This window comes from Scatophagus argus, chromosome 3, assembly GCF_020382885.2.
Source record: "Scatophagus argus isolate fScaArg1 chromosome 3, fScaArg1.pri, whole genome shotgun sequence".
In the NCBI taxonomy this organism is placed as follows: Eukaryota; Metazoa; Chordata; class Actinopteri; family Scatophagidae; genus Scatophagus; species Scatophagus argus.
The window spans coordinates 26,289,492-26,315,768 of NC_058495.1; the positions used below are offsets into that span (position 1 = coordinate 26,289,492).

The window sequence follows — 26,277 nt, forward strand, 5'->3', positions numbered from 1 at the left end:
CTGAGTAGTGCAGTACTGTGGGTACTGCAGTGACTGTGGTGTTCTTGCAGGAATGTATTAGTAAACTCACACACACAGCAGGTGATGAATGTGGTCTGAAGTGCATAAAGCTTCAGAGACGCGTCAGAGCGTCTGTCCTTTCTACGTCCTCCACAAAAGAACTTTTTACTGTTTTTCAAGACGTTTTTTTTATTCAGCTAACTTGCATGCTATTTTCACTTCAGTTTTTGACCTTATTTTTCTTTTTGTCCCCCCCACAGAAAAACATCCGACATCAGCATGAATAAACATGCACAAATGACCAAACTACAGCATGTTGTGTCAGAACAGTCCGTCAAGGAAGACCTGAAGGTATGAACCGCCTCCCGCTTTTCAGAGGCGAAGACGCAGGGTCCGTGTGTTCAGTCAGCATGCTCAGCTCGTGTCACATTAGTGTGGATCACTTCAGTCGTGTGGGGCGAATCGGAATTGAAAGCACTTGTCTTCACGCCGGTCTGATGTGGATTTGAAAACATCAGCTCGTCCTCACAGCTGACTCGGCTCCGTCCTCCGCGGTGCTGACGGGTACAGCGGGTGTTCCACGTAGCTGTAATTGATCACACCACCTTCGTCCTCGTAATCGATGTCGTCCTCCTCGATATCGTCGATGTCGTCGTCGTCCAGACACCGGCTGTCCCCGTCCGACCCCTCTTCCTCGTCTTCCTCCTCGTCCTCGTCAGGCTCCTTCTCGCAGCTCAGCCTCATCTTCCTGCAGTTGTTGTTCCTCACCGACGCCTCCAGAGCCTTCTGTCGCCGGTAGAAGTGGGAGAACTTGTTGAAGATGATGGTGATGGGCAGCGCCACCACCAGAGTCCCGCCCAGAATGCAGCCGCTGGCCGCCAGCTTCCCGGCGACCGTGACGGGCACCACGTCGCCGTAGCCCACCGTGGTCATGCTCACCGTCCCCCACCACCAGCAGGCCGGGATGGTGTCCAGCCCCACGTCCTGCAACAGACGGAGGAGCTTCAGGCGTCTGTGAGGTTTTCATACGAAACCACGTGACATTTCATTTACAAAACCTGACTGTCAGACTGTCAACAAAAATCAACAGTGTGGATCGATTGATGAGGTTTTTCAGGGCCGATACTATTGGTAACCAAGGAAACCAATCACTGACATTTGCTTTTCAGGTATAAAATATAAAAGGGCTATGAATAATTAATTGCAATCTGGACTTTTCCCACTAATATCTAATCAGCTCAGACAGACGGACAGGAAGTGAAGAGAATATAATGAACAAAATAAAATCAAACCCATCAAACCCAGTTCAGTGCGGTAAACATCAGTCAGGCGTTACCTCCTCGTACTCAGCAGTGTAGGCGATGCCGGAGAAGACGGACACGCCCACAGCCAGGTACAGCAGCAGGATGCCGACCTCACGGTAACTGTGCTGCGGATACGACACGAAGCAAAGCTCGTCAGGAACTTTAGATGTCATCAGTGGCTCACAGGCTCATGTTTTAACCCCGTTAGCAGCCGCAGCTGCAGCTCCCCCAGTGAGGTCCCAGGAGGGACGTTCGGCCGTCCCAGGGAGGACGTTCGGCCGTCCCAGGGAGGACACGTTTCGTGTTGCTTCCTCTCTTTTTGGTTTACTGAAGAGGAAAACATGTCGGGTTTCTTTTAAGAACAGAGTTTGATTTATTGTCCTGTAATCCTGCCTCACTCTGGGGACTCGCTGGAGACACCAGAGAAGAAGAACGTTCTCAGGAAGTTCAGTCTCGGCTAAAAATAAAATGCAGACTTGGTGATTCCATTCATGCAATAATGTCCTGATGCTTAGTGTGGAATAATTCCGATTATTTAGTTTGCTGTTTTCCTTTGAGGTCCAAAAGGTCCAAATGAAATTCTGCTCTGAGGAAAAAGCTTAGCAGCATCTTTTGTCATAAAGCAGCATTTTTCAACACATACAGTTTTCTCAGAACCTGTGACTCTGTAGTTCTCTGTTTTAGAAGCTCTTCCAGCAACAACCAGCATTAAAGTAAATTCAGGGCTGAGTGACACTTTAAATTATTTATATTTCAGAGTTGAGCTGAAGCTTTATCCCTGCACAGCAGCAGTCTGATACATCAGCTTTAAACTAATGTCTCGTCTTCAGGCTTTTACATTAGCGGAGCTGCAGCGAAGCGACCAAAAAAGCTCTCAGCGTTTCACTCCTGATGCCGCTCACGATTCACGAGCATTTATTAAAGTGCTGCTGCAGTCGAAATGTAAACAGAAAGCATCCAAATCCGGTAAACCGGCAACATTTAAGAAAGTGAAACTAATTATCTGAGGCAGTGATTCATCTATTCAGCTCACGTCTCCTGCATAGTGATGCTTCATACTCTGATAATTCTCTCCTCGGCCTGTGCTGTGAGGGACGACCTGCCGCCCGGCTCGCAGATGCTTCAGGTCTCATGTGGACTCAGCCCAGCAGGAGCTGCAGACTGTGGCTGCTTCAGGTACAACTGAAACTCTTCACACGAGACTGCACAGGAGAGTCACCTGAGACGTCGCCACAACATCAAAACCACATCTTAAACGTGTGGAACATGTCAGCTCAGACCCTCAGACCTGCAACATGTGGAACATGTCAGCTCAGACCCTCAGACCTGCAACATGTGGAACATGTCAGCTCAGACCCTCAGACCTGCATCACGATCGTTCAGCTGCGTCTGCACGAAGGTCCAGGGACCCACATGTCTAGAAGAGGTTACTGTGGAAGCATAACGTCCCCGCACCCTGAGTCGGGAAGTCGGATGGAACATAATTCGTACTACATACGTGCAGGATCAGAGAGTCCGGACTCACCCGAAGTGTCGCCCCCAGTGAGCGCAGTCCCGTCGAGTGTCGGGCCAACTTCAGAACTCTGAAGATCCTCATTAACCTGAACACCTGAAACAGACAGAGATCAGGTGAGCGATGAAGAGGAAGACGCCTCGTCCACTTTCCCTACAACAACCTACGAATGTAAGACCCACGGTACCTGTATGAGCCGCCCCAGGTCTCCCAGCTCGGACTCTGATCCCACAGTCAGGTCAAAGAGCAGGGTGATGTAGATGGGGACCACAGACACCATGTCGATAATGTTCAGGGGGTGGTGGAAGAACCGCTTCCTGTTCGGCGCCAGCAGCAGCCGCGTCACAACCTCGAAGGCAGAAAGGAAACTCAGCTCACCGACATCACAGCCCATCAGTGGTAACAACACACACGCTGGTGTTATCTGCTCACCTCGAAGGTGAACCAGCAGGTGCAGAACACCTCCAGAGCCTGCGTGGTCGCGTCCTCCAGCAGCTTCCCTTCACTGTCAAAAGTCTGACAGAAGACGATCACGTCTACAGCAGTTCGTAAAGCTCGTCTGAATGTGTTTTAGGTCTGACTCTGCGCTCCTGCAGCATCTCTGGCACGATTTAAAGAGTCCTGAATTAACTATTAGAAAGTCCGGTTGGCAATGCAGCCGCCGATGTACAGGATCGGATTACTGTGACACGGATCGAAACATAACAGCTGGTCATTGTGATTACGATTTCTAACAGGTTATTGCACGTCGATGAACATCAGAGAAGATAAAAGTGTTACACACAATCTGAGATTTAGTGCAGCAAGCCTGAGTTTTCAGAGTTTTTAGGACTCAGACTCCAAATCAGCAGACTAAATACAGCAACTAACTTCCTGTTGTACTTTAAACAATTCTGCCTCTGTGAACACACCAACCTGGTACTCCGGGATGCTGTTAATGCACATGGTGGCGATGGACGTGAGCACCACCCCGATGGAGAGCAGACTGAAGAGCTTGCTGGGGATGGAGTATCCCGGGTTCTCCAGCGTCAGCCACAGACACTTCCTGATGTTCCCGTAACGCACCTCCTGGAAATGCTGCATGTCTCTGAGGACGGAGGGCGACGATGAGTTAGCGCGAGGAGGCAGAGGCGGTGGGATGCCGATCGGGGCTGCGTTTACCTGTTCAGGTCCGATATCTCGTCCACAGACGTGTCGATGCTGCTGACGTCGCTCTCGTCGTCCCAGCTGCGACGCCGGCTGCTCTCCAGCTTGCGGTCGTGGTAACGGTAACTGCAGCAGCTGTCCAGGAAGAACTCGTTGATGCCCCAGTACTCGATCTCCTGACTGTGTGGCAAAACACGCGTTGGTGCACCGACTGCAGTCTGAATTATGAAAATGACAAACCCACCGAGCTCCACCCAAAATCCCGTCAAGGTCATCGGAGAGCAAACGGACTAACTGGGAGGATTTCATTCAAGTTTCTGTGTAGTTTCATCTCAAAAAGTGATGAAAATGAAAACCAGCACACTGAGTTTCCTGTGGCTGCTTCACAACAAAAGCACTGATGGATTTACGGTGCTCAGATGAAAGCAGCTGCATCATTTATTCATTTTTACTCACAGAAACTAATTCTGTTCACACAAAGAAGAAGAAGAAGAAGAAGAAGGTGTTACGTTAGAGAGAAACAGACAGACCTGAAGGAGAAGACACACAGCTCCTCCATGATGTGAAGCTTCCCAGTCTGGTAAAAGTGGAGGACATAAGGGAAGAGGCCAGGATTCCTATCAAAATAAAACTCCTTCTGCTGCACATCATAGTCATCACACACCTACAGGAAGGAGGAAGATCAGGAGGGGAACACAAAGGAACGGTGGGAACTAGCAGTCAATAAAAAAATCAAAGACTGGAGGACGACCCACCTGCAGGATGTCTTCCTCTGAATCACATGCCAGCAGTTTTCCCAGTCTGGTGTCCGGGAACTTCTTCAGCGTGCTGGAACAGAGACTCCTCTTCAGACCTCCGACGTTCACGTGGACGAGACCCTCGTCAGAGTCCTTGTGGACCCAGCTGGGCAGACTCTCCTTCACCATGGTTACCTGGTGGAGACAGCAAATGGGGGCGATGCAGACAAACAAATCCGTTTGTTGATTTTTATATCGGCCCAAAGAAAGTTAAAGGAAGAGGAGGTCCCACCTTTACTTTCCTTTATTAATTAGGAGTGAAAGATGAGAAATGACAGGAACTGAAGGAGAGAGAAAGACAGAAGGCAAGATTGTGGTTGACGTCTTAAAGGCGGGATGAGTTGGACTTCCCTAAAAACACAGACACGGTGCACAGAATCCACAATGTGAGTAACACTGAAGTGAAAAATCCACCTCGTGTGTCACGCGTTAATTCAAACGTCTGACAAAGTCTGAGCACAGCTGCATCCTTTCACTGCAGCTGCGGGAGCATTTGACGCACAGCCTTCTTCCACTCTGTCTTTGTCCCCGCCGTCGTCCCTTTGTGATCTATCGCTGTAACTTCTACTACTCTGCTAAATGCACTTCTAAGACGAGACGGCCAGACGCTAATTTGATGTTCCAGACATTTTAATGTTAACCACAAAACGCAGCGTGTGCTGGTTGGCAGCCAAAAAGCTTTTCCTGCATTTCAGATCTTTGCACACTGAGCGTTTTCTGTGTGTCACGAGCCACGACACAAATTTTAACACTTAAATCGTCGTTCACTCCCAATCAACATTAACTATGGCTGCATGCAACTTGTTTCCATGTGATCAGGTTTGAAACACACACACACACACACACACACACACAGTGATGCAGCCAAAACTGTACTCGCCGTACAAACGCCCACATCGTGTACACACTGTCACAGTGAAGAAGAAATAAAGTTCACATCACACCCTGAAACTGTGGAACCGTTATCATACACTGAAAGTTCCTCCCCAAATTATTCCCACTATTTTTTAGCAGTGTTGTGTTCATATCACTGCCAGGAAACATAACTCAGTGAAGTTTCAGAGAATGAAGACGATATCTGCACCAGAATTTTAGTTTCTTTGGATTTTTTAATTTCTAATCAGAGTGATGCCTCCTGGTGTAAACATCCAGACCGTCTCCAGCAGGACTGAGGAGGTCCAGCAGTGAGAGCCTCGCCCAGGTGGATGTAATGTAATAACTGCAAAGTGAAGGGAAGGGAAAGGCCCGAGGGACCAGAGTCAGGTGTTACCCTAATGTGGACCTGATGGTGCTTTAACCAGAGCGGTCGGACTTCATCAGCCTCTGAATCCTTCTTCCTGCTGTGGTTTAATGTGATTCTCCTCCCCTCAGCCCAGTGATGAAGTGCTCACAGCTAACTGCGGTAGCCGCTGCTGTCTTCACGGAGGTGGGAGGTGGTGTGCACGCGGGAAGCGTGTTAGCATTTAGCATCGCCGGTGAGCTTCACTGTTCACACGAGCAGCTACGTTCAGGGACATTTCCATCTCGTGCCTTTTCACACCTGACGCGCCAATGCTGGACCACGTACAGCAGGTCAGCGTCCAGCAGGGGGCGGTAATGCACAACCTAAGGATGCCAATCGCCATAAAACTCAGAGGAACAACATGGGACAAACCTGCTGTGAGTGTACACGGCGGGAGGTGTGTCTTATTGTTTTCAGGAAAATGTATTTAATATTCAACGAGTGTGTCGGACAAGAAATGTGAGCCTGTGCAGTCATGGAGCCGTTTTCCATCTTCTCACCGAGCGGCTTGTGAATAGCAAACCACCTTCTGATTTCAGATGTCGTCGAAATGTATTTTTTTTGTTTTCTCTTTGTCAGTTTAGACATGAATGTCCCATAGACACTCATGAGACCAGCGTCCACGTCCCCAAACCAACCGAGACCTGACCTGCTGAAGTGAAGTGCCCAGCGTAAGTAGACTGTGGTTGTTTCGTTCACACATGCGGTACAAACTGCTGAGATTCCAAACTACATTAGAGCGAAAACTTCTGCGACGCATTTCAAACATAAACACGATCTCATGGCGGGAGACTCCTGCAGCCGCCGATTCAGATCCCACACAACGTCTCGGTCTCGGCTCCTCTGTAGGGTTTACCTTTTTCCGGTTGTCTTCTTCCTGATGAATCAGTTAATCCTTTGGTGAAACGTGCTCCTCATGGTTTCCCAGAGCTCCAGCTGGCGTCTTCACGTTCCTTCTTTTGTCCAGCCTGCAGTCCAAATCCCAAAGACTCTGCGCTTACTGCAGGGTTCTGTGTGGTGATGATACGATGTGAAGATAAAACAACTTAAAACTCACGGTTAGCTGGCAGCCAATCACCTTCAGGCTCTTCTCTAAAAGAGCCTTTCACTTTCTTCATGAGAATCATAAGGTTTGTTGAGCATAACGACACACACGTCTGGAGTGAGAAGCTAAACGGAGACCAGCCAGATTTCAGAGACAAAACTCACAGGTGGACTTCCTGTCTTCAGAGCTCTCACATCCCTCTTACTCAGTGCACCTGGGGTTACTTTGTACCCGATCTCAAAAAGAATAAACTTCAGCTGAATAAATCTGTCCACTTTGAACACACTTTCCGACTGCTCTTCTTTAACATTTTGAGAAGACTGTTTACGGACTATTTTGCGATCTTTGTTCTTGGAAGTTGACATTCAGAGAAACTTTTCGGCGGTGATTCTGAAAATCTCTACAAAATAAAAGGCGTACGGACAGCGGGACACCGAGGCTGTCTCCCCGGCCGCAGTGACATGTCGGGCCCATGCTGAGCTGTCGGGAGGCTGAGCCCTTTATTTCTGCACACACACAAATAAAGCTGATCTATAATTCAGCACATTGAAGCGCTGCGGCGTGAAATCACAGCGGAAAGAAAGATTCACCTCCAACAACAACGTGAGAGCCGCTCGTGCAGAGCAGGTGAGGATCGACTGAAACTTACCTGCGTCTTCGGTCACCACAGTCTTCATCAGCATCCTCCTCACACGTCACTTCACCCCATGACAGAGTTTTACACTTTAGCACGACCGGAAGGGACTTAAACTGTCACAAAACGAGCGGAAGGAGAGAAGACAGCGAGCTTCTTCTGCTGGAAACTTTCAGGACGAGCTTCCGTCTGCCGGGAGACACGAACTGACGAGAGGAGAGACGGAGACAACTGCAGGACCTGAATCCGTCTGTGCGCGTCTCCGCCCGCATCGGCAGGCTTCGGCTTTTCCCGTCACATTCCGGAACAGGATCGGAATCTCCGAACCAGAAGCTCCTTTATGATGTTTCGCCCTCGGAGGATAATTTAGAGCCAAAGTTTGATTATGTTTTAGAGTTTTTGTGATGGTCGCTCTACGGAGATTTACTTTGTTGTGGTCAGTAATAAGTTTAAAGTGGCTCTCGGTGGAGTTTTATGTTTCCTGTAATATTCCTGCTGTCCCACAGCTGGGATTATCACAGCGTGTGTGTATGTGCTCTTTAATGAAATTTGGTGAAATCTCAAGGGTCATTTAATGACCCCGTGATTTTTCTGATTCTCTTTCCACGGAGACACGATGCAGCTGACTTTTCGCTTTTTCCCCATTAAGAGCATAAACACAGAATGTGTAAAAACAGGCTGTTAAAGGTCCTAATGGTTTTATTTAACGCCATCACAAACCACAACACCAGTTTACGTGAACAACATTTGGTATGAAAACAAAAACAAAACAAACACAGATCTGTTATTTCGTGACTCTTTCTTCTTGTGAAGCTGCGTGACTGTGGCGATGGCGCCATCTGGTGGCCAAAATCCTGTGTTCCCATCTCGTCGCTGTGTACTGCAGCCCCACTGTGGTCTTCACTTCCTTCCGAAGCAGTTTACTTGACACAGCAGAGCAGCAAGTGGGTTAATTTTGTCCTTTTTCATACCAGCTTTGGCTGACAGTTAAAGTGATGTTGATTCACTCAAGGTTTTTGACTGAAACTCACCAGTCATGGGTTTGGACAATATGAAGTCTACAGTAACAGTAACTAACACTAATTCAAGGATCTGAACCCTCATTTAGAAAACTGGCTCAAAATAAGTTCTGATTTAAGCAGAAAACTGAAAGAAGTTATTTATTCTTTCAAAAAGTTTTATTTTTTTCTTTCTATCTCTGCAACTTTGGTGATGGATTAACTTTGTTGAATTATCAGATGTTTGAATTAAGAATTTGATATCTGTTCTCCTCTGTTTTCAGATAAACCAGTTCGAAACAAATAATCAAGCAAGTCTTCCGTATGATGGACTAAGTCATGCTATATGGTGCAGTTTTTAAGGCCTCTTGAACCTTCTCCAGAGTCTGATCAGGTCCATCCTCTTTTCTACAGAGCTGCAGCATTTACAGCAGAAGTGCAGCCTGATGTGGCTGCTGAACTTCTTGTCTCTGATGCCATAGATGAGTGGACTGAGCAGACGTGGAAGCACATTGGTGAACAGGAAGGTGGTGAAGAGGATCTTGGTCCTTCTAAGAGGCCAAATGGAGAGTAAAAGTTGGTTGAGGAAGGGAGCGATGAAAGTCAACATGCAGAGCAGGAGCTGAACGCCGTGCAGCAGGATGGTGTTGCGGGCGTTTCTGGCTGAGGCCTTGTCAGAACCAGAAGCTGCCCGGGCAGCACAGACGACCTTCAGGTAGGTGGTGATCACAGTCAGGAAGACGAAGCAAAACAGAAGCACCTGAAAACATCAACAAACCTTTCAATGAAATACAGAACAGACTGAAGTCAGACAGAAATCAGTGAACTAACAATCAGTGTTTCACCTGCACCACTGCACTCTGTGCCTTGTGGTACGATGTGTTGTACACGTGATTTGGACTACAGACGACGCTTGTTGAGAAGACGGAGAGAGGCCGGGTGGCCAGGACGATGACGACATCTGTGAGGGCCGGAATGAAGGAGATGATCCAGATCAGTGCGATGAGGGCGTAGGCTCGCCGCACAGTACAGATGTGGACGTGATGAAGAGGCTGGCAAACGGCAATGTAACGCTCAACTGCCATGCCAGCCAGGTTCAGAGGGCTGATCCTGTAGGAAGACAAAATGACCCTCATCACTTCACATCAAACCTCAGAGTGCTGGTTGTTCTCTGGGGATGAACTCAAAAATGTCACCTGCACTGTCAAATGGACATTCAGGTTTGAGAGACACATACTAAACAAGTACAGTAAAGAATACACACACACACACACACACACTCACTTGTTGGTTGTGATTAAGATGAGCAATATGGTGCAGCAGGGACCCAAGCCCAGGGAAAGGGTGTAGGTCATAATCTGTAGTGCCACAGAAAATGTCATCATAATCATGTCGTTGATCACCAGGTGGATGTACAGCACATACCTGCAGGAATTCAAGCAGATGGGAAAAGACAGCAGAAACCGCATTCAGCTCCAAACTAAGTTCAAATCAGTCGTAACCACAAACACATTAAGTCACAACACCAAAAATCTCATGAGTTTCACTGAGCGAACACACACACGGTCCCTGTATCACCTGGGGTCTCGCTGGAAGGCTTCACTCTTAAAGTATGTGAGGACAAAAGCTCCATTGATGCAGTTGACAATGACACAGAGAGTAAAGCTGATGAAGTTCATTGAAAACATGTCAATCAAGCTGTCCAGACGTGTGGATGAGTTCATATCACAGCTGCTCGATGCTGGAAGGCAAAGCTCGGTTCAGTCATTCAGAGCCTGCATCATTTGATCAATCAAAGTGTCTGTTTGTGTTTATTCAATCAAACCCTCCTCAGCCTGCAAGTACAGTTAATATTAAAATCATCATTTCTCCATAAAATGTTATCATCAAACCATAAAATGTTTCACAAAGACTGGGTTTTTCTGGTGGTCTGATTTGTGTTCAGTTTTCAAGTCACCATCAGGTCCGTCTGGACGTTTGCCACAGGACTGGACTTTTGTGCAAAGTTTGAATCATTTTCGTGTGTGAGAAGGCAGATTTCATCTCTGATTTCTCAAGAGTGGAAATAAAACATCAAATCTTTGATTGTTATAAAGAGACTTCAGAGAGTTTTTATCATCAAGTGTTATAATAACTGACAACCATGTACAATATTACTTTTCAGTGAATTTATTTTAATTCTTATGTTACTGTAATTTTACAGCAAATCTCTGGCACAAGAATCTCCTTCTGCATTTTGTTTCATCAAGACTCAGCCCGTAAACAAAGAAAATCTTACATTCATCTTTAAATACGAGCTTCACTCTAATTTCTCTTCACACACAAAGAAGTTTTAAAAGACAGCACACAGAAAATCAAATCTTTGTCTTTCTGTTTAAAATATGGAGGGATGTTAAGCAGAACACAAAATGTTTTTCTGGTGTTTTTGCAGTGTGGTGTAACTTGTTAACATAAACTTCTAAATGGAAAGTTGAATTAAGAGAATGAAACTTACCTCAGTGGCCTCGTGGCTCAGGCCTGTGCTGACACAGCAGGCTGACTGACTGTCAGCAGAGGTGCTGTTAAATAGACTTTGATGCTGGTGATGCAGTGCAGTTACCTTGGAGATGTGGGTACCCCAGTGACAGGCCTGAGGAGGTTAGACTGTCATTATCTGATTTAAAGATGTGTTATGTTGAGTACACTTTGATTGAGTTTTTGTAAAATAAACGTTTTTGTAAAATACAGTACCTATAAAAGGTATTCAGTTCAATTCAATTCACTTCAGTTCCATTTATTTAAATAGCACCAACAAAAGATGTCTCATAACACTTTCCAATTAGAGCAGGGCGAGACCAAACTCTTAAAATTTGTTTCAATTTAGTACAGAGAGACCCAACAAACCCCCCGTCTGCAAGCGCAGTGGCAAGAGTGGCAAGAGTGGCGAGGAAAAACTTTCTTTTAGAAGGCAAAAACAGACAGAGATTCTGCACTGGCAACAGAATAATGGAAAGATATAAAATGATATTAACAGTAGTAAGTCCTCAGATTTTTATTTTATCTTACGCAATGTACCATAATGATTTTGCATATGATAATATCTACTTTTGATATTACATAATAATTATACAATAATATATTTGGATTGGACTTGACTCGGATTTTTCTTTGATGACTTGGACTTGACTCAGCCTCGAACACTGGGAACTCGAAACTGGACTTTGACTTGAAGTTTGGTAAACTTCACATATGTTTATTCACCCCCTTGGATGTTTTACCCTTTTAATGCTTTGATAAATGGAATCATGGTCAATATATTTCAGTTGACAGCTCTGTTCCTCTCTTCACCCGAGTGTCCAGAACACATGGCCGCAGATCCACTGATACAACAGCAAAGTCGATCACCGACGTGAGACCTAAGGTGTCCTAGTGCCAGGTGCACTTATGGACTCCCTTATGCTCGAACATGGCATCAGGTATATTGTGACTAGCACAAAAGTCCAATAACTGAACACCACTCGGGTTCAGATCAAACAAGCCGTTCTTCCCAACCACACCCCTCCAGCACACACTTCCGTTGCCCACATGAGCGTTGAAGTCCCCCAGTAGAACAATGGAATCCCAGGTAGGGGCAACTTCCCGCACCTGTCTCGGGGGCTCCAAAAAGGTTGGGTACTCTGAACTGTCATTTGGTGTATAAGCACAAACAGTCATGACCCGTTCCCTGACCCGATGGCGTAGGGAAGCAACCCTTTTGTTCACTGGGCTAAACCTCAACATACAGGCAGAGAGCCATGGGGCTATTAGTAAGCCCACTCCTGCCCTCTGCTTCTCACCCAAGGCAACTCCAGAGAAGAGAATAGTCCAACCCTTCTCAAAGAGACCGGGTCCAGAGCCCAAGCTGTGCATAGTGGTGAGGCAACTACATCTAGCTGGTATCTCTCAACGTCTCACACGAGCTCAGGCTCCTTCCCCACCAGTGAGGTGACATTCCATTTCCCAACAGCTAGTTTCACCAACCGGGGATCAGACCGCCATGGTCCCCACCTTTGTCTGCCTGGAAATGTTTTTTTGTTTCCATCCCCTCACTTATACTTTTCAATAACCTATTCTCAGAGTTGTTTGAAGTGTTCTTCTGTCTTCAAGGTGTAACTGTAGCCACAAATGGTCAATCAATGACAATCAGTGACTGGACCTTCCAGACGCAGATGTTTTTATACTACAATCACTTGAGACACAGTCACTACACTCAGGTGATCTCCATTTCACTAATTGTGAGACTCATAGCACCAGTGGACTGAACCTCTGTTGCATTAAGTCAGAAAGCGGTGAAGTGCCAGTAGGACAGTTAATCTAAACAGTAGAAAGTGTAGGTTGAACAGTCATTGTAAACAGTATAAGGTAGCAAACAGTGTAAGGTAGCAATGGGTAATGTTGTGTTGTCTAGATAACGTCAGTCCAACCTCTTAGTATTGAGTAGTCTTATGGCTTCTGAAAAGAAGCTGTTGCACAGTCTGGCCGTAAGAGCCCAAATGCTTTGGTCTCTTTTGCCAGACGGCAGAAAAGTGAACAGTTTGTGTCATGGGTGTGCAGGGTCACCCACAACGCTGATGGCTTTGTGGATGCAGCGGTCTCCACAGTGTAGCCGTCAATGTTTAGCAGAGAGTGGTCACTCTGTGCTGTACTGATGTCCACAACCATCTCTTTGGCCTTGATGACATGTGGGAACAGGTGCTGGAGATGTTGCTGCTGATCCGGACTTTCTTTGGTCTCTCAGTTAGAAAGTGCAGGATCCAGTTGCAGAGGGAGGTGTTCAGGTCCAGCAGGCTCCGCTTTCCAACTAGATGCTGAGGGATGATTGTACTAAATGCTGTGCTGGAGTTTCAGAACAGCATTTGAACATAAGTGTCCTTATTGTCCAGGTGTGTGAGAGCACCGTTGATAGACAGAAGACAACAAGTGGGTGGCCATCGAATTCTGTCGCTGGTCAAGAAAAACCCTTTCAACATCTAGCCAAGTCGAGAACACCATCGAGGAGATAGGCATGTCATTGTCAAACTCTATAGTCAAGAGAATTTAATTTAATTCAAAGTGTGTAATTTTATTGTCCTGCTACTTTGAGGTTCACCCAATTAGGTTTATTTCAAGGTTTTTTGGTTGATTTATGCGCCTGTCAACTTTATTTTATTGTTATTGGTGGAAGTACGCATTAACGAAATGCGATAGGCAGGTGGAAGCAAGTCCCATCCCTTTCACGTAGCAGTTGCGGTAAAGAAAAAAACACTCCGAGTAGCGAAGCGGCAAGATCAGCACGTGTAAACGAGTGAGAAATGAGTAGTAAATTCCTGTCGGTTATTGCATACAAGTTGGTTGTAACCATTTAAACGTGTTTGGAAGTGATACTAGAGACGACTGAGATGACCCCGAAGCCTGCTGACCTTGGTTTATTTTGAACGGACCGTCTTGGTGAGTCATTTTCAGCTAGGCTAATGTAGCTAATGGCGGCCATCATGCTGCGTCCTAGAGTTTGTGCTGTCACTGTCTGGCTAATGTGCTACATGCAAAATGTGCTAGTTACCACTGTGTTTTGTTTAAATTTCAAGTGCATTAAATGGCATGTATTTCAATGTTTAGTGAGAAAAATGAGTGTGAACTGTAGCTGTATTTTCATTTTGTAACTAATACACTTGTTGAGTATATTTAACACTATTAGTATCCTGCAAAACTAGGTTGGTGAATACTATAAATGTGTGAAGATACAAACTATAGCCTTAATCCTGATTTTAGGGTGTAATAATAGGTTTCATGTTGAGTTGTATCTCACTTCATAATTTGGAGAAAAGGCAAGCATATAAAAAGTCATGATTAAAATTTGTGGTCATAATTGATGGTTAAAAGAGTTTGTAATGATAATATCGTGGTTACAAGGCTAAAAACAATCCATAATTCATTTACCTTGGAATAAAAACATTCGTTAAAATGATGTGAGTTGAATATATATATTGCTATCACAGAACTATGTTACAAATGCAGTGTTACTGTGTTCTCCTGAGGATGTAGATTTAGTTTGAGATATGGCCATCAGTGATTGATATATTATGACTGTAAACAATAAGGGTTTTATATTGTTGTGCAGGCTAGGTTTTTGATACTGCCAAACTGCTTTGGGAAACTGGATTTTCTTCCTGACGAGGGAGATGGCGAGCCATCGGGAAATCGGATTGTTGTGATCATCAGAGAAGATCACTAATCTTCTTCTTTGCGTGTTCAAGTTCACCGGTGTGGTAGGATTTGACATGACATCATCCAGATGTTGACTTGTTACTAATAAGGTGCACCCAGAAGAACACAAGACGCTTACCGGAACTTGCATGAACTCTCAGATAACAAGACATTTCAACTTAAAGGATCCAACTGACGTACGACTCGACTTAAACGACTGTGCAGACTATAAACTGTTTCAAGCATTCTAGTAAGAGGAACTGGACTTTATTGGGTTTTGCTCGCTCATTTGAGTCGATTTTCTGTTGGACTGAGTTTTATGCTCATGTTAATTGTTTCATAATGTGGGAACATATGTATTGCCGGCTGCTAAGTTGTAAAACTTTATTTATTTTTTTTTTATCTGCAAGGTTCAATACAACATGGAACTTGAGCACATCCCCGGGTCGTTGGGTCGTGGGTTTTCTTTCTGACTATTACACAGCACAGCATTTATCTCCTAAAACCTAGACACTGGTCCACTACTCAGCTAACTGGTCAGAGCTTACTTTTGGTCCTCAACCATTAAAGGTACGTTAGCAGGGTTACAAATGTGTTGCACTCTTAAACAGACATGACTCCGTTTTCCTTTTGGCAACTTAATTTTCCCCAGTTCTGTATTGACATTATTTTTTGTTTCCAGAAGGCAAAGGATGTGATAAAAGCAGCAGGTTGATTTCTGAAGTGTATAGGGTTATACACTCTGCTCAGATTCGGCCAAATGATGAAAACTGATAGGAAGCCACTTCACACTGCAGATGGATAATGACCCAACACATACAGCAAAGGACACCCAAGAGTTTCTCAAGGCACAGCAATGGGATATTCTTCACTGGCCAAGTCACCCACTTGATCTCAACCCAACAGAACCTGCTTTTCACTTACTGATGACAAGACTGAAGACAGAAAGAACAACAAACAAGCAACAGCTGCAGGCAGCTGCAATAAAGGCCTGGCACAGCATCTCAAAGGAGAAACTCAGCATTTGGTCATGTCCATGGGTCCAGACTTCAGGCAGTCATTGACTGCAAAGCATTTTCATCCTCATCCTCAAGTATTAAACATCCAAGCATGTTTGATATCTTGTTTGTTTGTCCCATCATTTATGAGCCACCAAACATGGGTGTGCATGTATAGAAATGGCTGTTGTACCTAAATGGTTAATGCCACACTTTTGTCAAACTCCTTGAACTGAAGTTGACTTTGCTCACATCTTGAGTATTTCATTTCAAATTCAGTGTGGTGGTGTACAGACGCCAAATGCCACAAAACCAATTGTCCCAATATATAGGGACCTGACTACTGACAATGATTCTATTTACAAAAGCAATGAAAAAGCAATAAAAGGGCAAAATATCTAAGGGTGGTGAAAACTTTCTATGGGCACATGGGTTAAATTGTCCTCAATTCTTTCAGCATCAGTTTGACTGGCACAGACAAAGACTGCATTGTCACTGTCACTGTAAATTCTTTGGCAGCCACATGTGGTTTTTACCTCTTAAAAGTAACAGAAGGTTTTAGCACATCATGAAAATCTTGTGTATTTTACATAATTTGATTATTCTCTGACAAACCTTCCTTTTAGTTCACACCAAATTCAACTTTTTTGCAGCTAGCAGTATTTAATTATAAAATGAACTAAAACATCATGTAGTCTTTAAAGGCCTTTTGGACCTTCTCCAGAGTCTGATCAGGTCCATCCTCTTTTCTACAGAGCTGCAACATTTACAGCAGAAGTGCAGTTTGATGTGGCTGCTGAACTTCTTGTCTCTGATGCCGTAGATGAGTGGACTGAGCAGACGTGGAAGCACATTGGTGAACAGGAAGATGGTGAAGAGGATCTTGTTCCTTCTAAGAGGCCAAATGGAGAGTAAAAGTTGGTTGAGGAAGGGAGCGATGAAAGTCAACATGCAGAGCAGGAGCTGAACGCCGTGCAGCAGGATGGTGTTGCGGGCGTTTCTGGCTGAGGCCTTGTCAGAACCAGAAGCTGCCCGGGCAGCACAGACGACCTTCAGGTAGGTGGTGATCACAGTCAGGAAGACGAAGCAAAACAGAAGCACCTGAAAACATCAACAAACCTTTCAATGAAATACAGAACAGACTGAAGTCAGACAGAAATCAGTGAACTAACAATCAGTGTTTCACCTGCACCACTGCACTCTGTGCCTTGTGGTACGATGTGTTGTACACGTGATTTGGACTACAGACGACGCTTGTTGAGAAGACGGAGAGAGGCCGGGTGGCCAGGACGATGACGACATCTGTGAGGGCCGGAATGAAGGAGATGATCCAGATCAGTGCGATGAGGGCGTAGGCTCGCCGCACAGTACAGATGTGGACGTGATGAAGAGGCTGGCAAACGGCAATGTAACGCTCAACTGCCATGCCAGCCAGGTTCAGAGGGCTGATCCTGTAGGAAGACAAAATGACCCTCATCACTTCACATCAAACCTCAGAGTGCTGGTTGTTCTCTGGGGATGAAATCAAAAATGTCACCTGCACTGTCAAATGGACATTCAGGTTTGAGAGACACATACTAAACAAGTACAGTAAAGAATACACACACACACTCACTTGTTGGTTGTGACTAAGATGAGCAATATGGTGCAGCAGGGACCCAAGCCCAGGGAAAGGGTGTAACTCATAATCTGTAGTGCCACAGAAAATGTCATCATAATCATGTCGTTGATCACCAGGTGGATGTACAGCACATACCTGCAGGAATTCAAGCAGATGGGAAAAGACAGCAGAAACCGCATTCAGCTCCAAACTAAGTTCAAATCAGTCGTAACCACAAACACATTAAGTCACAACACCAAAAATCTCATGAGTTTCACTGAGCGAACACACACACGGTCCCTGTATCACCTGGGGTCTCGCTGGAAGGCTTCACTCTTAAAGTATGTGAGGACAAAAGCTCCATTGATGCAGTTGACAATGACACAGAGAGTAAAGCTGATGAAGTTCATTGAAAGCACCTCAATCAAGCTGTCCAGACGTGTGGATGAGTTCATATCACAGCTGCTCGATGCTGGAAGGCAAAGCTCGGTTCAGTCATTCAGAGCCTGCATCACCATCAGGTCCGTCTGGACGTTTGCCACAGGACTGGACTTTTGTGCAAAGTTTGAATCATTTTCATGTGTGAGAAGGCAGATTTCATCTCTGATTTCTCAAGAGTGGAAATAAAACATCAAATCTTTGATTGTTATAAAGAGACTTCAGAGAGTTTTTATCATCAAGTGTTATAATAACTGACACAGCCATGTACAATATTACTTTTCAGTGAATTTATTTTAATTCTTATGTTACTGTAATTTTACAGCAAATCTCTGGCACAAGAATCTCCTTCTGCATTTTGTTTCATCAAGACTCAGCACGTAAACAAAGAAAATCTTACATTCATCTTTAAATACGAGCTTCACTCTAATTTCTCTTCACACACAAAGAAGTTTTAAAAGACAGCACACAGAAAATCAAATCTTTGTCTTTCTGTTTAAAATATGGAGGGATGTTAAGCAGAACACAAAATGTTTTTCTGGTGTTTTTGCAGTGTGGTGTAACTTGTTAACATAAACTTCTAAATGAAAAGTTGAATTAAGAGAATGAAACTTACCTCAGTGGCCTCGTGGCTCAGGCCTGTGCTGACACAGCAGGCTGACTGACTGTCAGCAGAGGTGCTGTTAAATAGACTTTGATGCTGGTGATGCAGTGCAGTTACCTTGGAGATGTGGGTAGCTCAGTGACAGGCCTGAGGAGGTTAGACTGTCATTATCTGATTTAAAGATGTGTTATGTTGAGTACACTTTGATTGAGTTTTTGTAAAATAAACTTTTAATCCAGGTCCCCAAAACTTGCTTCAACAACCAGGAATAAGACCACCAAAGTCTCTGTTTTTGTCTGCCACTCAATCCACACTGTACCAGACCCATCTGACTACTCCTGTAGGTTGTGGGCCCACTGGAAGACACACCCATGCCCCTGCTTCGAGCTGTGCCCGGCTGTACCCAGCTGGGCCCCGTGGGTGAAGGCCCCGCCACCAGGTGCTCGCCGACCGGCCCCTTCCCAAGGCCTGGCTCCAGGGTGTGGCCCTCCAGGCAGGGTACACTTGTTCTTGTTTTTCTCTTCATCGTGGTCTTCTTGAACTACCCAACCAGTCCACGTGTGTTTTGTAGTGCAGCCATCCAATCCTTATCGTCGGAGTCAGAGCTTGGTTGTGTTTAATGTGATTAGTCAAACTTGGGTTGGGCTCCACCAGGGTTGCCCTTTGTCACCGGTTCTGTTCATAATCTTTATGGACAGAAGTTCTCGGTGCAGCCAAGCAGTGGAGGGTGTCAGGTTTGGTGACCTTGGGATTCCATCTCTGCTTCTTGCAGATGATGTTGTCCTTTTGGCATCGTCGAACAGTGACCTCCAGCTCGTACTGGGGCAGTTTGCAGCACAGCTTAGTGCAGAGTTCCTGCCCCAAGTGGAGGAGTTTAAGTATGTCGAGGTCTTGATCACAAGTGAGGGAGAAATGGAGCAATGTTGACAGGTGGATCAGGGCAGTGTGTGCTGTGATGCAGATGCTGTATCACTCTGTTGTGAAGACAGAACTGAGCTCAAAGACGAAGCTCTCGATTTTCATGTCAGTCTACGTTCCAACCCTCACCTGGTCACGAGCTGTGGGTTGTGACCGAAAGAACAAGATTGTGAATGAAAGCGGCCAAGGACATGGTGGAGGGAGTCTCGCGCCTTGCACAGAAACTCCTCTGTACTCCCCTAGACGAGCTGGTGGAAGTAGCCAGGGAGAGGACAGTCTGGACTTCCCTGTTGAGACTGGTGTCCCTGCGACCCGGATAAGCGGATGAAGATGAGATGAGACTAGATGTCCCCAACGCAAGCAGCTGAACTCACTGTTGTCAAGAATCACGAACATTAAACTTCATCAGTATGAAGAAAATCTCAGTTTCCGTGAATAGAAATGATTTACAAAGCACACAGGAGTTGAAACAAGTGAAAACAGTCAGTGAATCAACATTTTTGAGCGTTGCCACCTTTATTAATTAATAACATATCCCCTTAAGAAGATAGAACATTGTTTCCCTTATAAAGCAATTTTTATATTCAGCGATTTCTTGAAGACACACCTGAAGGCTCTGAGAGGTTGAGCCTCTGTTGTTTAACCATCACTGGCAAATACTGCTGCACTACTGCTGCACTGTCTTCAGTTTGCCGGGATGAGGAAAGAATCTAAAAGATGGCTGCTGCCTTTAAATACTCTGCACCATGACCACAGTGCTGGTATTAAACTCCAGACTGGAGCCAGGAAACATCACAGCTCCCACCATGCTTTGCTTACAGTGTTTCATAAACACATTTGACAATGTCTGACATCCTGTCATCCTTCCTATCCATCTGTTGCTCTTTTTATATTTTTGAGATTATTTAAGTTTACTCTTGGTAAACAGTTTTATTGTGAAAAAAAATCTCCACTTGTCACCATGAATTCATGAGCGTGAAACACACTGACTGACAGCCAATCAGTTGGATTCGTTTCAGCTACAGGTTCACTTTCAGTAGCGCCGGTCTGACTCTGATGATACTCTGTCTCCGACAGGCGAGATACCGGGTCCAGTACCTCCTGAACTGCTCATCCCGAAAACCATAGATCACAGGACTCATGAAACGAGGGATGATGTAGACAACCAGGAAGAAGATGTAGCGGATCTCCAGGCTGAAGCGGGGGAAGAGCGAGATGAGAGCAGCCTGGAGGGAAGGAACCACGAAGGCGAGCATGCACAGCAGCAGCTGCGAGTAAAGGACAGGAAACAGCCATGAAGGTGGAAATGCGTTTATGACAAACTGTAAACTGGTCTCACATGCCTTCCAGCTAACTGACTCCTTTTATTCCAATAATTTAGTAGAATCAGCGTATGACTGAGCTATCAGTCCACACATTCTTAACCACATGCAGTTTGATTAGAAGGCCAATGTTTGTGTAAACTGAAGAACAGCTGTGCAATCTAAAATGATTAAATCAGTTATTTAGAAAGAAATATTATTAACATTTATCATTTGAAAAGTTAAAATGCCACAAAAAAAGGAATCTCCAGTTGTTCATCTGAAACTCATATGAGAATTGAACTATTTACAGACTGTAGTGGAACGCAATTAAGTAAGTACGTATGCTTGTACTTAAGTACAGTTTTGAGGTACTTTTGTACATTTTGTACTGCTTAATGCATCTTCTTCAACGCAGTTCAGAGGCAAACACTGTACTTCTTACTCCACAACTTTAGTTACTTTGCAGATTTATTTTACTAACACAAAATATAAGCGACAAATAAATGATGATGTAATATTATAGATTAAATCAAAACTTTATTTATTTTTGGGTGGAAATACACACGCTACCCCAGAAGATAAACGGTATAAAGTAGTTAAAACATCTTGACCAGTTTCAGCATGAAAGTCGTGAACACATGAATGCATAATTACTCCAATAATACACTTCGTTCTGCCTAATGAGTACTTTTAATTTAGAGAGGAGTCACCATGTACATGTACACCAATACTGGGCGGCACATTTCCTGCTGAAACACCCACCTGCAGCCCGTGCAGCAGCACCGTGTTCCTCGCCCTCTTCACGGAGGCCAGGCCCGCCGAGGCAGCTCGGGCTGTCAGCATGATCTTGCAGTAGGTGTAGATCAGCGTCAGGGCCACGAAGGATAGGTACACCCCATCAAACACGCAGTTCTTGTAGTAGATGGACCGCTGGCGGAAGAGGAGTGGGTGGTCACAGAAAATAGGGGTGTGGAATAAACTTGCCGGCTCGTTGACAATAGTGATGAGGAGATCCGAGATGGGCGGGGTGGCGGTGAGGATGAGGATGACGCAGATGAGGAGGACGGTGCGAGGGACGGTGCACATCTGGCTGTAGTGCAAGGGGAAGCAGATGGAGATGTAACGCTCCACCGCCATGCCTGCCAGGATGAGAGGGGTGGAGCGGGTGGTGAGGACCGCCGTCATGATCTGAGGGAGACACGGTGGGGGTGGTTGAGGTTAAGGGAAGATGAAGATCGTTGCTGTAGCTGCATTCTGCACATTTTAAAAAGATGTACTCTTGTACGGAGCACTTTTTAATCCGATAAACACACTGCTTGTTACTGTTGGGATGAATTAGTGACTCCCTAGTTGTAACCTGGATTCAAAGCAGGAGGAAATCTATCAGGTGCTGTCCAACACATGTGGGATAAGATATGTGACCATTTCTTGATTCCTACTTCTTTCTTTCTTGTCCTTCCATATTGTAAACTTTGTGAGACTCGGGACCCTGAAATTTCATGCCTTGTGTCCATAACAGCAGTCAATGAGCGTTTTCAAAACACTGATGACCTCTTCACACCTGACCTGTAAAGGCGTCCAGCAGAAGCGAACAGACTTACCAGACAGCAGCAGACCGAGGCGTGGATCTTCCGGAAGATGTAGCTGACCACGTAGAGAGCGGTGACGAGGCTGAGCTGCAGAGCGTCGTTGATCACCATGTAGATGAACATGATGTACCGCGGGTTCTCGTAGAAGACACTGAGGTCAGAGATAAACAAGAGCTGAGAGGGACCGTGTGAGTGCTCTACCAGTATTTTTCACCTTTATTTACAAGTTTATACAGCAAACGGACAAAAAGGACAAAAAAGAACAAAAATATGAGACGTCAGTTCAAAGACAACATTCACTGTGCTCGAAGTTCATCAGCAGAGATTAAAATCAATCAAAGCTTGCTTCATTTTAGAAGTTTCTACAGGTACTGGACCAGCTGACCAGCCTCAGTACTCACACAGTACTTTTTGAGGACCAGATAGTCTTGCAGTGTGAACCTGATTTATAATTAAGAAGACAGGAAGGACACCTAGAGTTGTAATCTAATTACTGATTAATCTGCATGTTGTCTTTATTAATGGATTCATTGTTTGGTATCTCACAAGATCATGAGGATAATCCTCACACTGGGGAAGGTGGAAGAGAGGGGATTAATTGCATGATGAGATCAGCTCACTTGTCACAGAAACGTAAAATCTTTTCCCACCCACAGGTTGTTTGAATAAAATACACATTCAGAGTAATCAATAAATGCATACATTCACCTGATTTACTCAGACGCAGAGTGAAGCATCAGTCATAAGCATGCTGTGCGTCTCACTGTGTGTACCTGTGCTGCAGGAAGGTGTGCACCATGCTGCCGTTGATGATGCTGAGGGTCAGCCACACCAGCATGGCCACTATGTTCTTGGTGAGAGCATTAGCGAAGCTGTCCTTCGGCAGGGTCACAGCGCCCCCTGTTAGTGCAGAACTGCTGTTACTCGTCAGCAGGTCCAGAGGGCTGGAGGAAGTGGAGTTGAGCATCACCAGCATCCTCACAGTCTGAAAGAAAACTGACGTGACATCTGACGTTTCACTGACAAATACAGATAAGTACATTCGTGTTCACATGGTTTGATTTATGGTGGCGGTTAATAAGGATTGGATGATGAACAGCAAGGTGCGCACATCTGACTGGACTGCATGGGCTGATTTTTCTGTAACTGCAAAGAACATGCAAAGTATGGATGTAACAAGAAAGAAAAGTGAACACAAATGAGTAAAATGCATCAGAAGCGCACGTTTTTTGGTCATAGAGAAATTCTACATGTAAGGCACAGTTATTTTAATTTAATGAATACACAGACGTGTTCACGTGTACACACATGCACCCACAGATATCCCATTCACGGCTTGTCAGGAGTTCATGGCTCGCTGTGTTTTAACATGAAAATCTGCAGGAAGGTCAAAGAAAACACACGTGGTGGTTAAGGATGTTGTAGTGTGCGTGTTGCTCAGACTGAAGCTGACATGCGTGTTACATGCCACACACACAGAGGGTGCACATGCTGGATCACACATGCTGTTACAGCTTTGTAAAGTTTTTATCCCAACAAATGTCACAATATGAGAAAAATAATGTGTTTCATGAACTATTTTTAAATGTAGAACAAAATCTAAAGGGTAAGACAGATTAACATAGTAGTGTCTTATACTATTATGTAATGTGCGTAGTATTAGTAACATTATAAGTCAGTATAAATGTATATTAATACTTAGTAATCTTCTACAAAGACTCACCACATCCAGCAGCTCATAAATGTTCACTCTGTAGTCTGTGATCAAAAACCGAAATGCATTAGACCAGAAAAGCATCACATTAAAATAATTATCCCACTTCACTGTCAGGGCTTCAGATTCATATATTCTACACTTAAATGTCCATGGTAGTCAGAAAGATCAAAGCATGGTAACCTTTACTTTTCAGCATGAGCTGCTTCCCAAAGCTCTGAAAACACAGATAAACACAAATACAGCCGACCTCCAGAGCGACAGAACCTGTTCTCACCTGGCAGGCGGCGACCTCCTCCAGCAGCCTGTCGTCTCCTATTTAAGGATTTGTTTGGGTTCCTCTGAGTGTGTGTGTGTGTGTGTGTGTGTATTGATCAGGTTGTCATAGGGATAAGGTAAGGATCATGATGTCACAGGTTATGTTTTGAATCCCAGTCATGAGCATCTTGTAACTTTAGATCCCTTAGGCAGTAAAGAGGACAATCAGTTCCGTGACGTGTTAATCGATACGAACATCAAGCAAAGTTTGAAGGACGGACTTCGGTGTTTAGGAGCATTCAGGAGCTTTAATTTTCCTTTTGTGACAGTTCTGACAATTCTGATTTATGTAGAAACCACTTTGATGGCTGGACAAAACAAACCACCCCAGGACAGATTGACCCACAGTCACAAACAATAAAAGTTGTGGCCAGTAGATTTTTAGCCAGTGATGGAGCAGAGTGTGTCACTTCAGGTGATTTGGACTGTAGTAAGTGACAGGACAGGACATTATAATTGTGATCATTTAATAAAGTTCCAGTATGTGGGATTCAGAGGGCAGACATGGCATATAATATGCAGAATTACGTGTTTTACCAGTGTATAATCACCTCAGACTAAGACCTGCTGTGTATCCACAGAGAGCGGATCCACAGCAGGCCTACAATCCCAGCATACCGAAAACTGGCTGCAATTCACCCATCGGGCACTCGCACGATGGTCCTCTAAGCTAAGTGGCTAAAATAATTATTCACACCTACTTGTAGACAAAAATGCCCAAACTTTATTTTAGTTCTTGCAAATATAGCATCAGTTATATATCAGAATTGAAAAAAAAAACACTACTGCCAGTTCGTCTTTCTTATATGACTCCATAAGCCCCCATTCATTTTGGATGTTCCCGAGAGTGGGAGTTACAGTTTCTTTGGCTGATCCTCTTCCACAGAGTCCGCCATGCTTCTACAGTAGCCCAGATAGGACAAACTCTGGCAACCACTGTAGTTTGTCCTGCTTGCTTAAGGCAGAGGGTGAGCAGGATCCTATGACTTATCTATGACTTCTCAAATGCAATGTTATGGGGAGGCAGGGTGAATCTGTATTTGTTGTGGGTACCATAGGGGGCGCTGTGGTCATTCAGGCCATAAAAGTGTATAAATGTAATGAGAAATCTGGGGCCCTCAGGTGTTATGTGACCCCGGAAGGGCGAATGGTTTTTGACCGCTGAGACACAGGTGTTGAATGAGGATGAATGGACACACATTTTTTGTTACACGGAGAACAATCAATGGAGGCGTGTGGACTCATTCCTAAACTAGTCAGGAAATTTGGACAACTGAGCGCGTCAGATAGGTCGCTTCGGGGTTTAGCTTGTAATAGACTAAGCTCCTATAACATTATTCAAAAACCAAAGCAACGTTGGATGTTTTTTTTTTGTTTTGTTTTTTTGGAAACGTTTGGCACGTTTGGCACGGACCGGACGCGTCGCAGGAGGAGATCGGCTGCCAGGTGTTTGGTCTCTGCTACCGGGAGGATGATGCAGTTTCGTGGCTGTTATGCACAGGGGCGACGGTGCGAAGGCTAAAGCGGCTAGCAAGCATCGGATCAGCTGATCACCGCCCGGCGCCCAGCGCGTAAGGTATGTGCAGCGCTACACTGTAATGTAACGCGCGTTAAATCGTGTGCACGCGTAAATCCAGTGCATTGGTTACCGACTTGAACAGAACACAGACTTTGCGTTGACTGATTAAATTATGAACTATTTGCGGACTGGCTGACTGGTCGCCATGTCGGACGTTACCGGAACTGAGGTGTAAACCGGGCAGTGTGACTAGCGGGATGAGAACTCGAACTTCAAAACGAGTGATTAAACTCACTGCTAAAGCGCTTGCCGAGAAGTTGGACAGGCTGCATAATGCTAGAAAGGCAAAGCTAAC

General features: G+C 45.1%; 5 protein-coding genes across 10 annotated transcripts in view; all 5 read right to left on the reverse strand.

Annotated features, from left to right (window-relative positions):
- Positions 1-26,277, reverse strand: part of LOC124057033 (nuclear factor 7, ovary-like) — a 546,992-nt gene that overhangs the window by 122,862 nt on the left and 397,853 nt on the right. The window lies entirely within an intron of this gene.
- Positions 54-7,991, reverse strand: si:dkey-43k4.5 (potassium voltage-gated channel subfamily S member 2). 3 transcript variants are annotated; one of them, XM_046385090.1, is made up of 11 exons: positions 7,737-7,991; positions 6,899-7,052; positions 4,719-4,895; positions 4,494-4,627; positions 3,979-4,143; positions 3,733-3,904; positions 3,250-3,333; positions 3,005-3,166; positions 2,830-2,913; positions 1,337-1,429; positions 54-984 (listed from the first exon to the last, which is right to left on the reverse strand). In XM_046385090.1, the coding sequence occupies exons 3-11, from the start codon at positions 4,887-4,889 to the stop codon at positions 526-528; spliced, it is 1,524 nt and encodes a 507-aa protein (XP_046241046.1). In that variant the 5' UTR covers positions 4,890-4,895; positions 6,899-7,052; positions 7,737-7,991; the 3' UTR covers positions 54-525. The 3 variants fall into 3 exon arrangements, with proteins under 3 accessions (XP_046241046.1, XP_046241047.1, XP_046241045.1); XM_046385091.1 differs by lacking the exons at positions 6,899-7,052; positions 7,737-7,991 and adding an exon at positions 6,031-6,206; XM_046385089.1 differs by lacking the exon at positions 6,899-7,052 and having other exon boundaries at positions 55-984.
- On the reverse strand, positions 9,078-10,647 carry LOC124057142 (odorant receptor 131-2-like). The gene is made up of 5 exons (XM_046385278.1): positions 10,298-10,647; positions 10,004-10,144; positions 9,916-9,920; positions 9,565-9,857; positions 9,078-9,479 (listed from the first exon to the last, which is right to left on the reverse strand). The coding sequence occupies exons 1-5, from the start codon at positions 10,441-10,443 to the stop codon at positions 9,078-9,080; spliced, it is 987 nt and encodes a 328-aa protein (XP_046241234.1). The 5' UTR covers positions 10,444-10,647.
- LOC124057143 (odorant receptor 131-2-like) lies at positions 16,440-18,012 on the reverse strand. The gene is made up of 4 exons (XM_046385279.1): positions 17,828-18,012; positions 17,534-17,674; positions 17,105-17,369; positions 16,440-17,019 (listed from the first exon to the last, which is right to left on the reverse strand). Exons 1-4 carry the CDS (start codon positions 17,971-17,973, stop codon positions 16,606-16,608), a joined length of 966 nt encoding a protein of 321 aa, XP_046241235.1. The 5' UTR covers positions 17,974-18,012; the 3' UTR covers positions 16,440-16,605.
- LOC124057036 (odorant receptor 131-2-like) lies at positions 20,055-24,454 on the reverse strand. 4 transcript variants are annotated; one of them, XM_046385114.1, is made up of 6 exons: positions 24,363-24,454; positions 24,095-24,129; positions 23,145-23,367; positions 22,384-22,522; positions 21,545-21,970; positions 20,055-20,746 (listed from the first exon to the last, which is right to left on the reverse strand). In XM_046385114.1, exons 3-6 carry the CDS (start codon positions 23,345-23,347, stop codon positions 20,498-20,500), a joined length of 1,017 nt encoding a protein of 338 aa, XP_046241070.1. In that variant the 5' UTR covers positions 23,348-23,367; positions 24,095-24,129; positions 24,363-24,454; the 3' UTR covers positions 20,055-20,497. The 4 variants fall into 4 exon arrangements, with proteins under 4 accessions (XP_046241070.1, XP_046241069.1, XP_046241071.1 ...); XM_046385113.1 differs by having other exon boundaries at positions 23,145-23,356; positions 24,363-24,448; XM_046385115.1 differs by lacking the exons at positions 24,095-24,129; positions 24,363-24,454 and adding an exon at positions 23,680-23,731.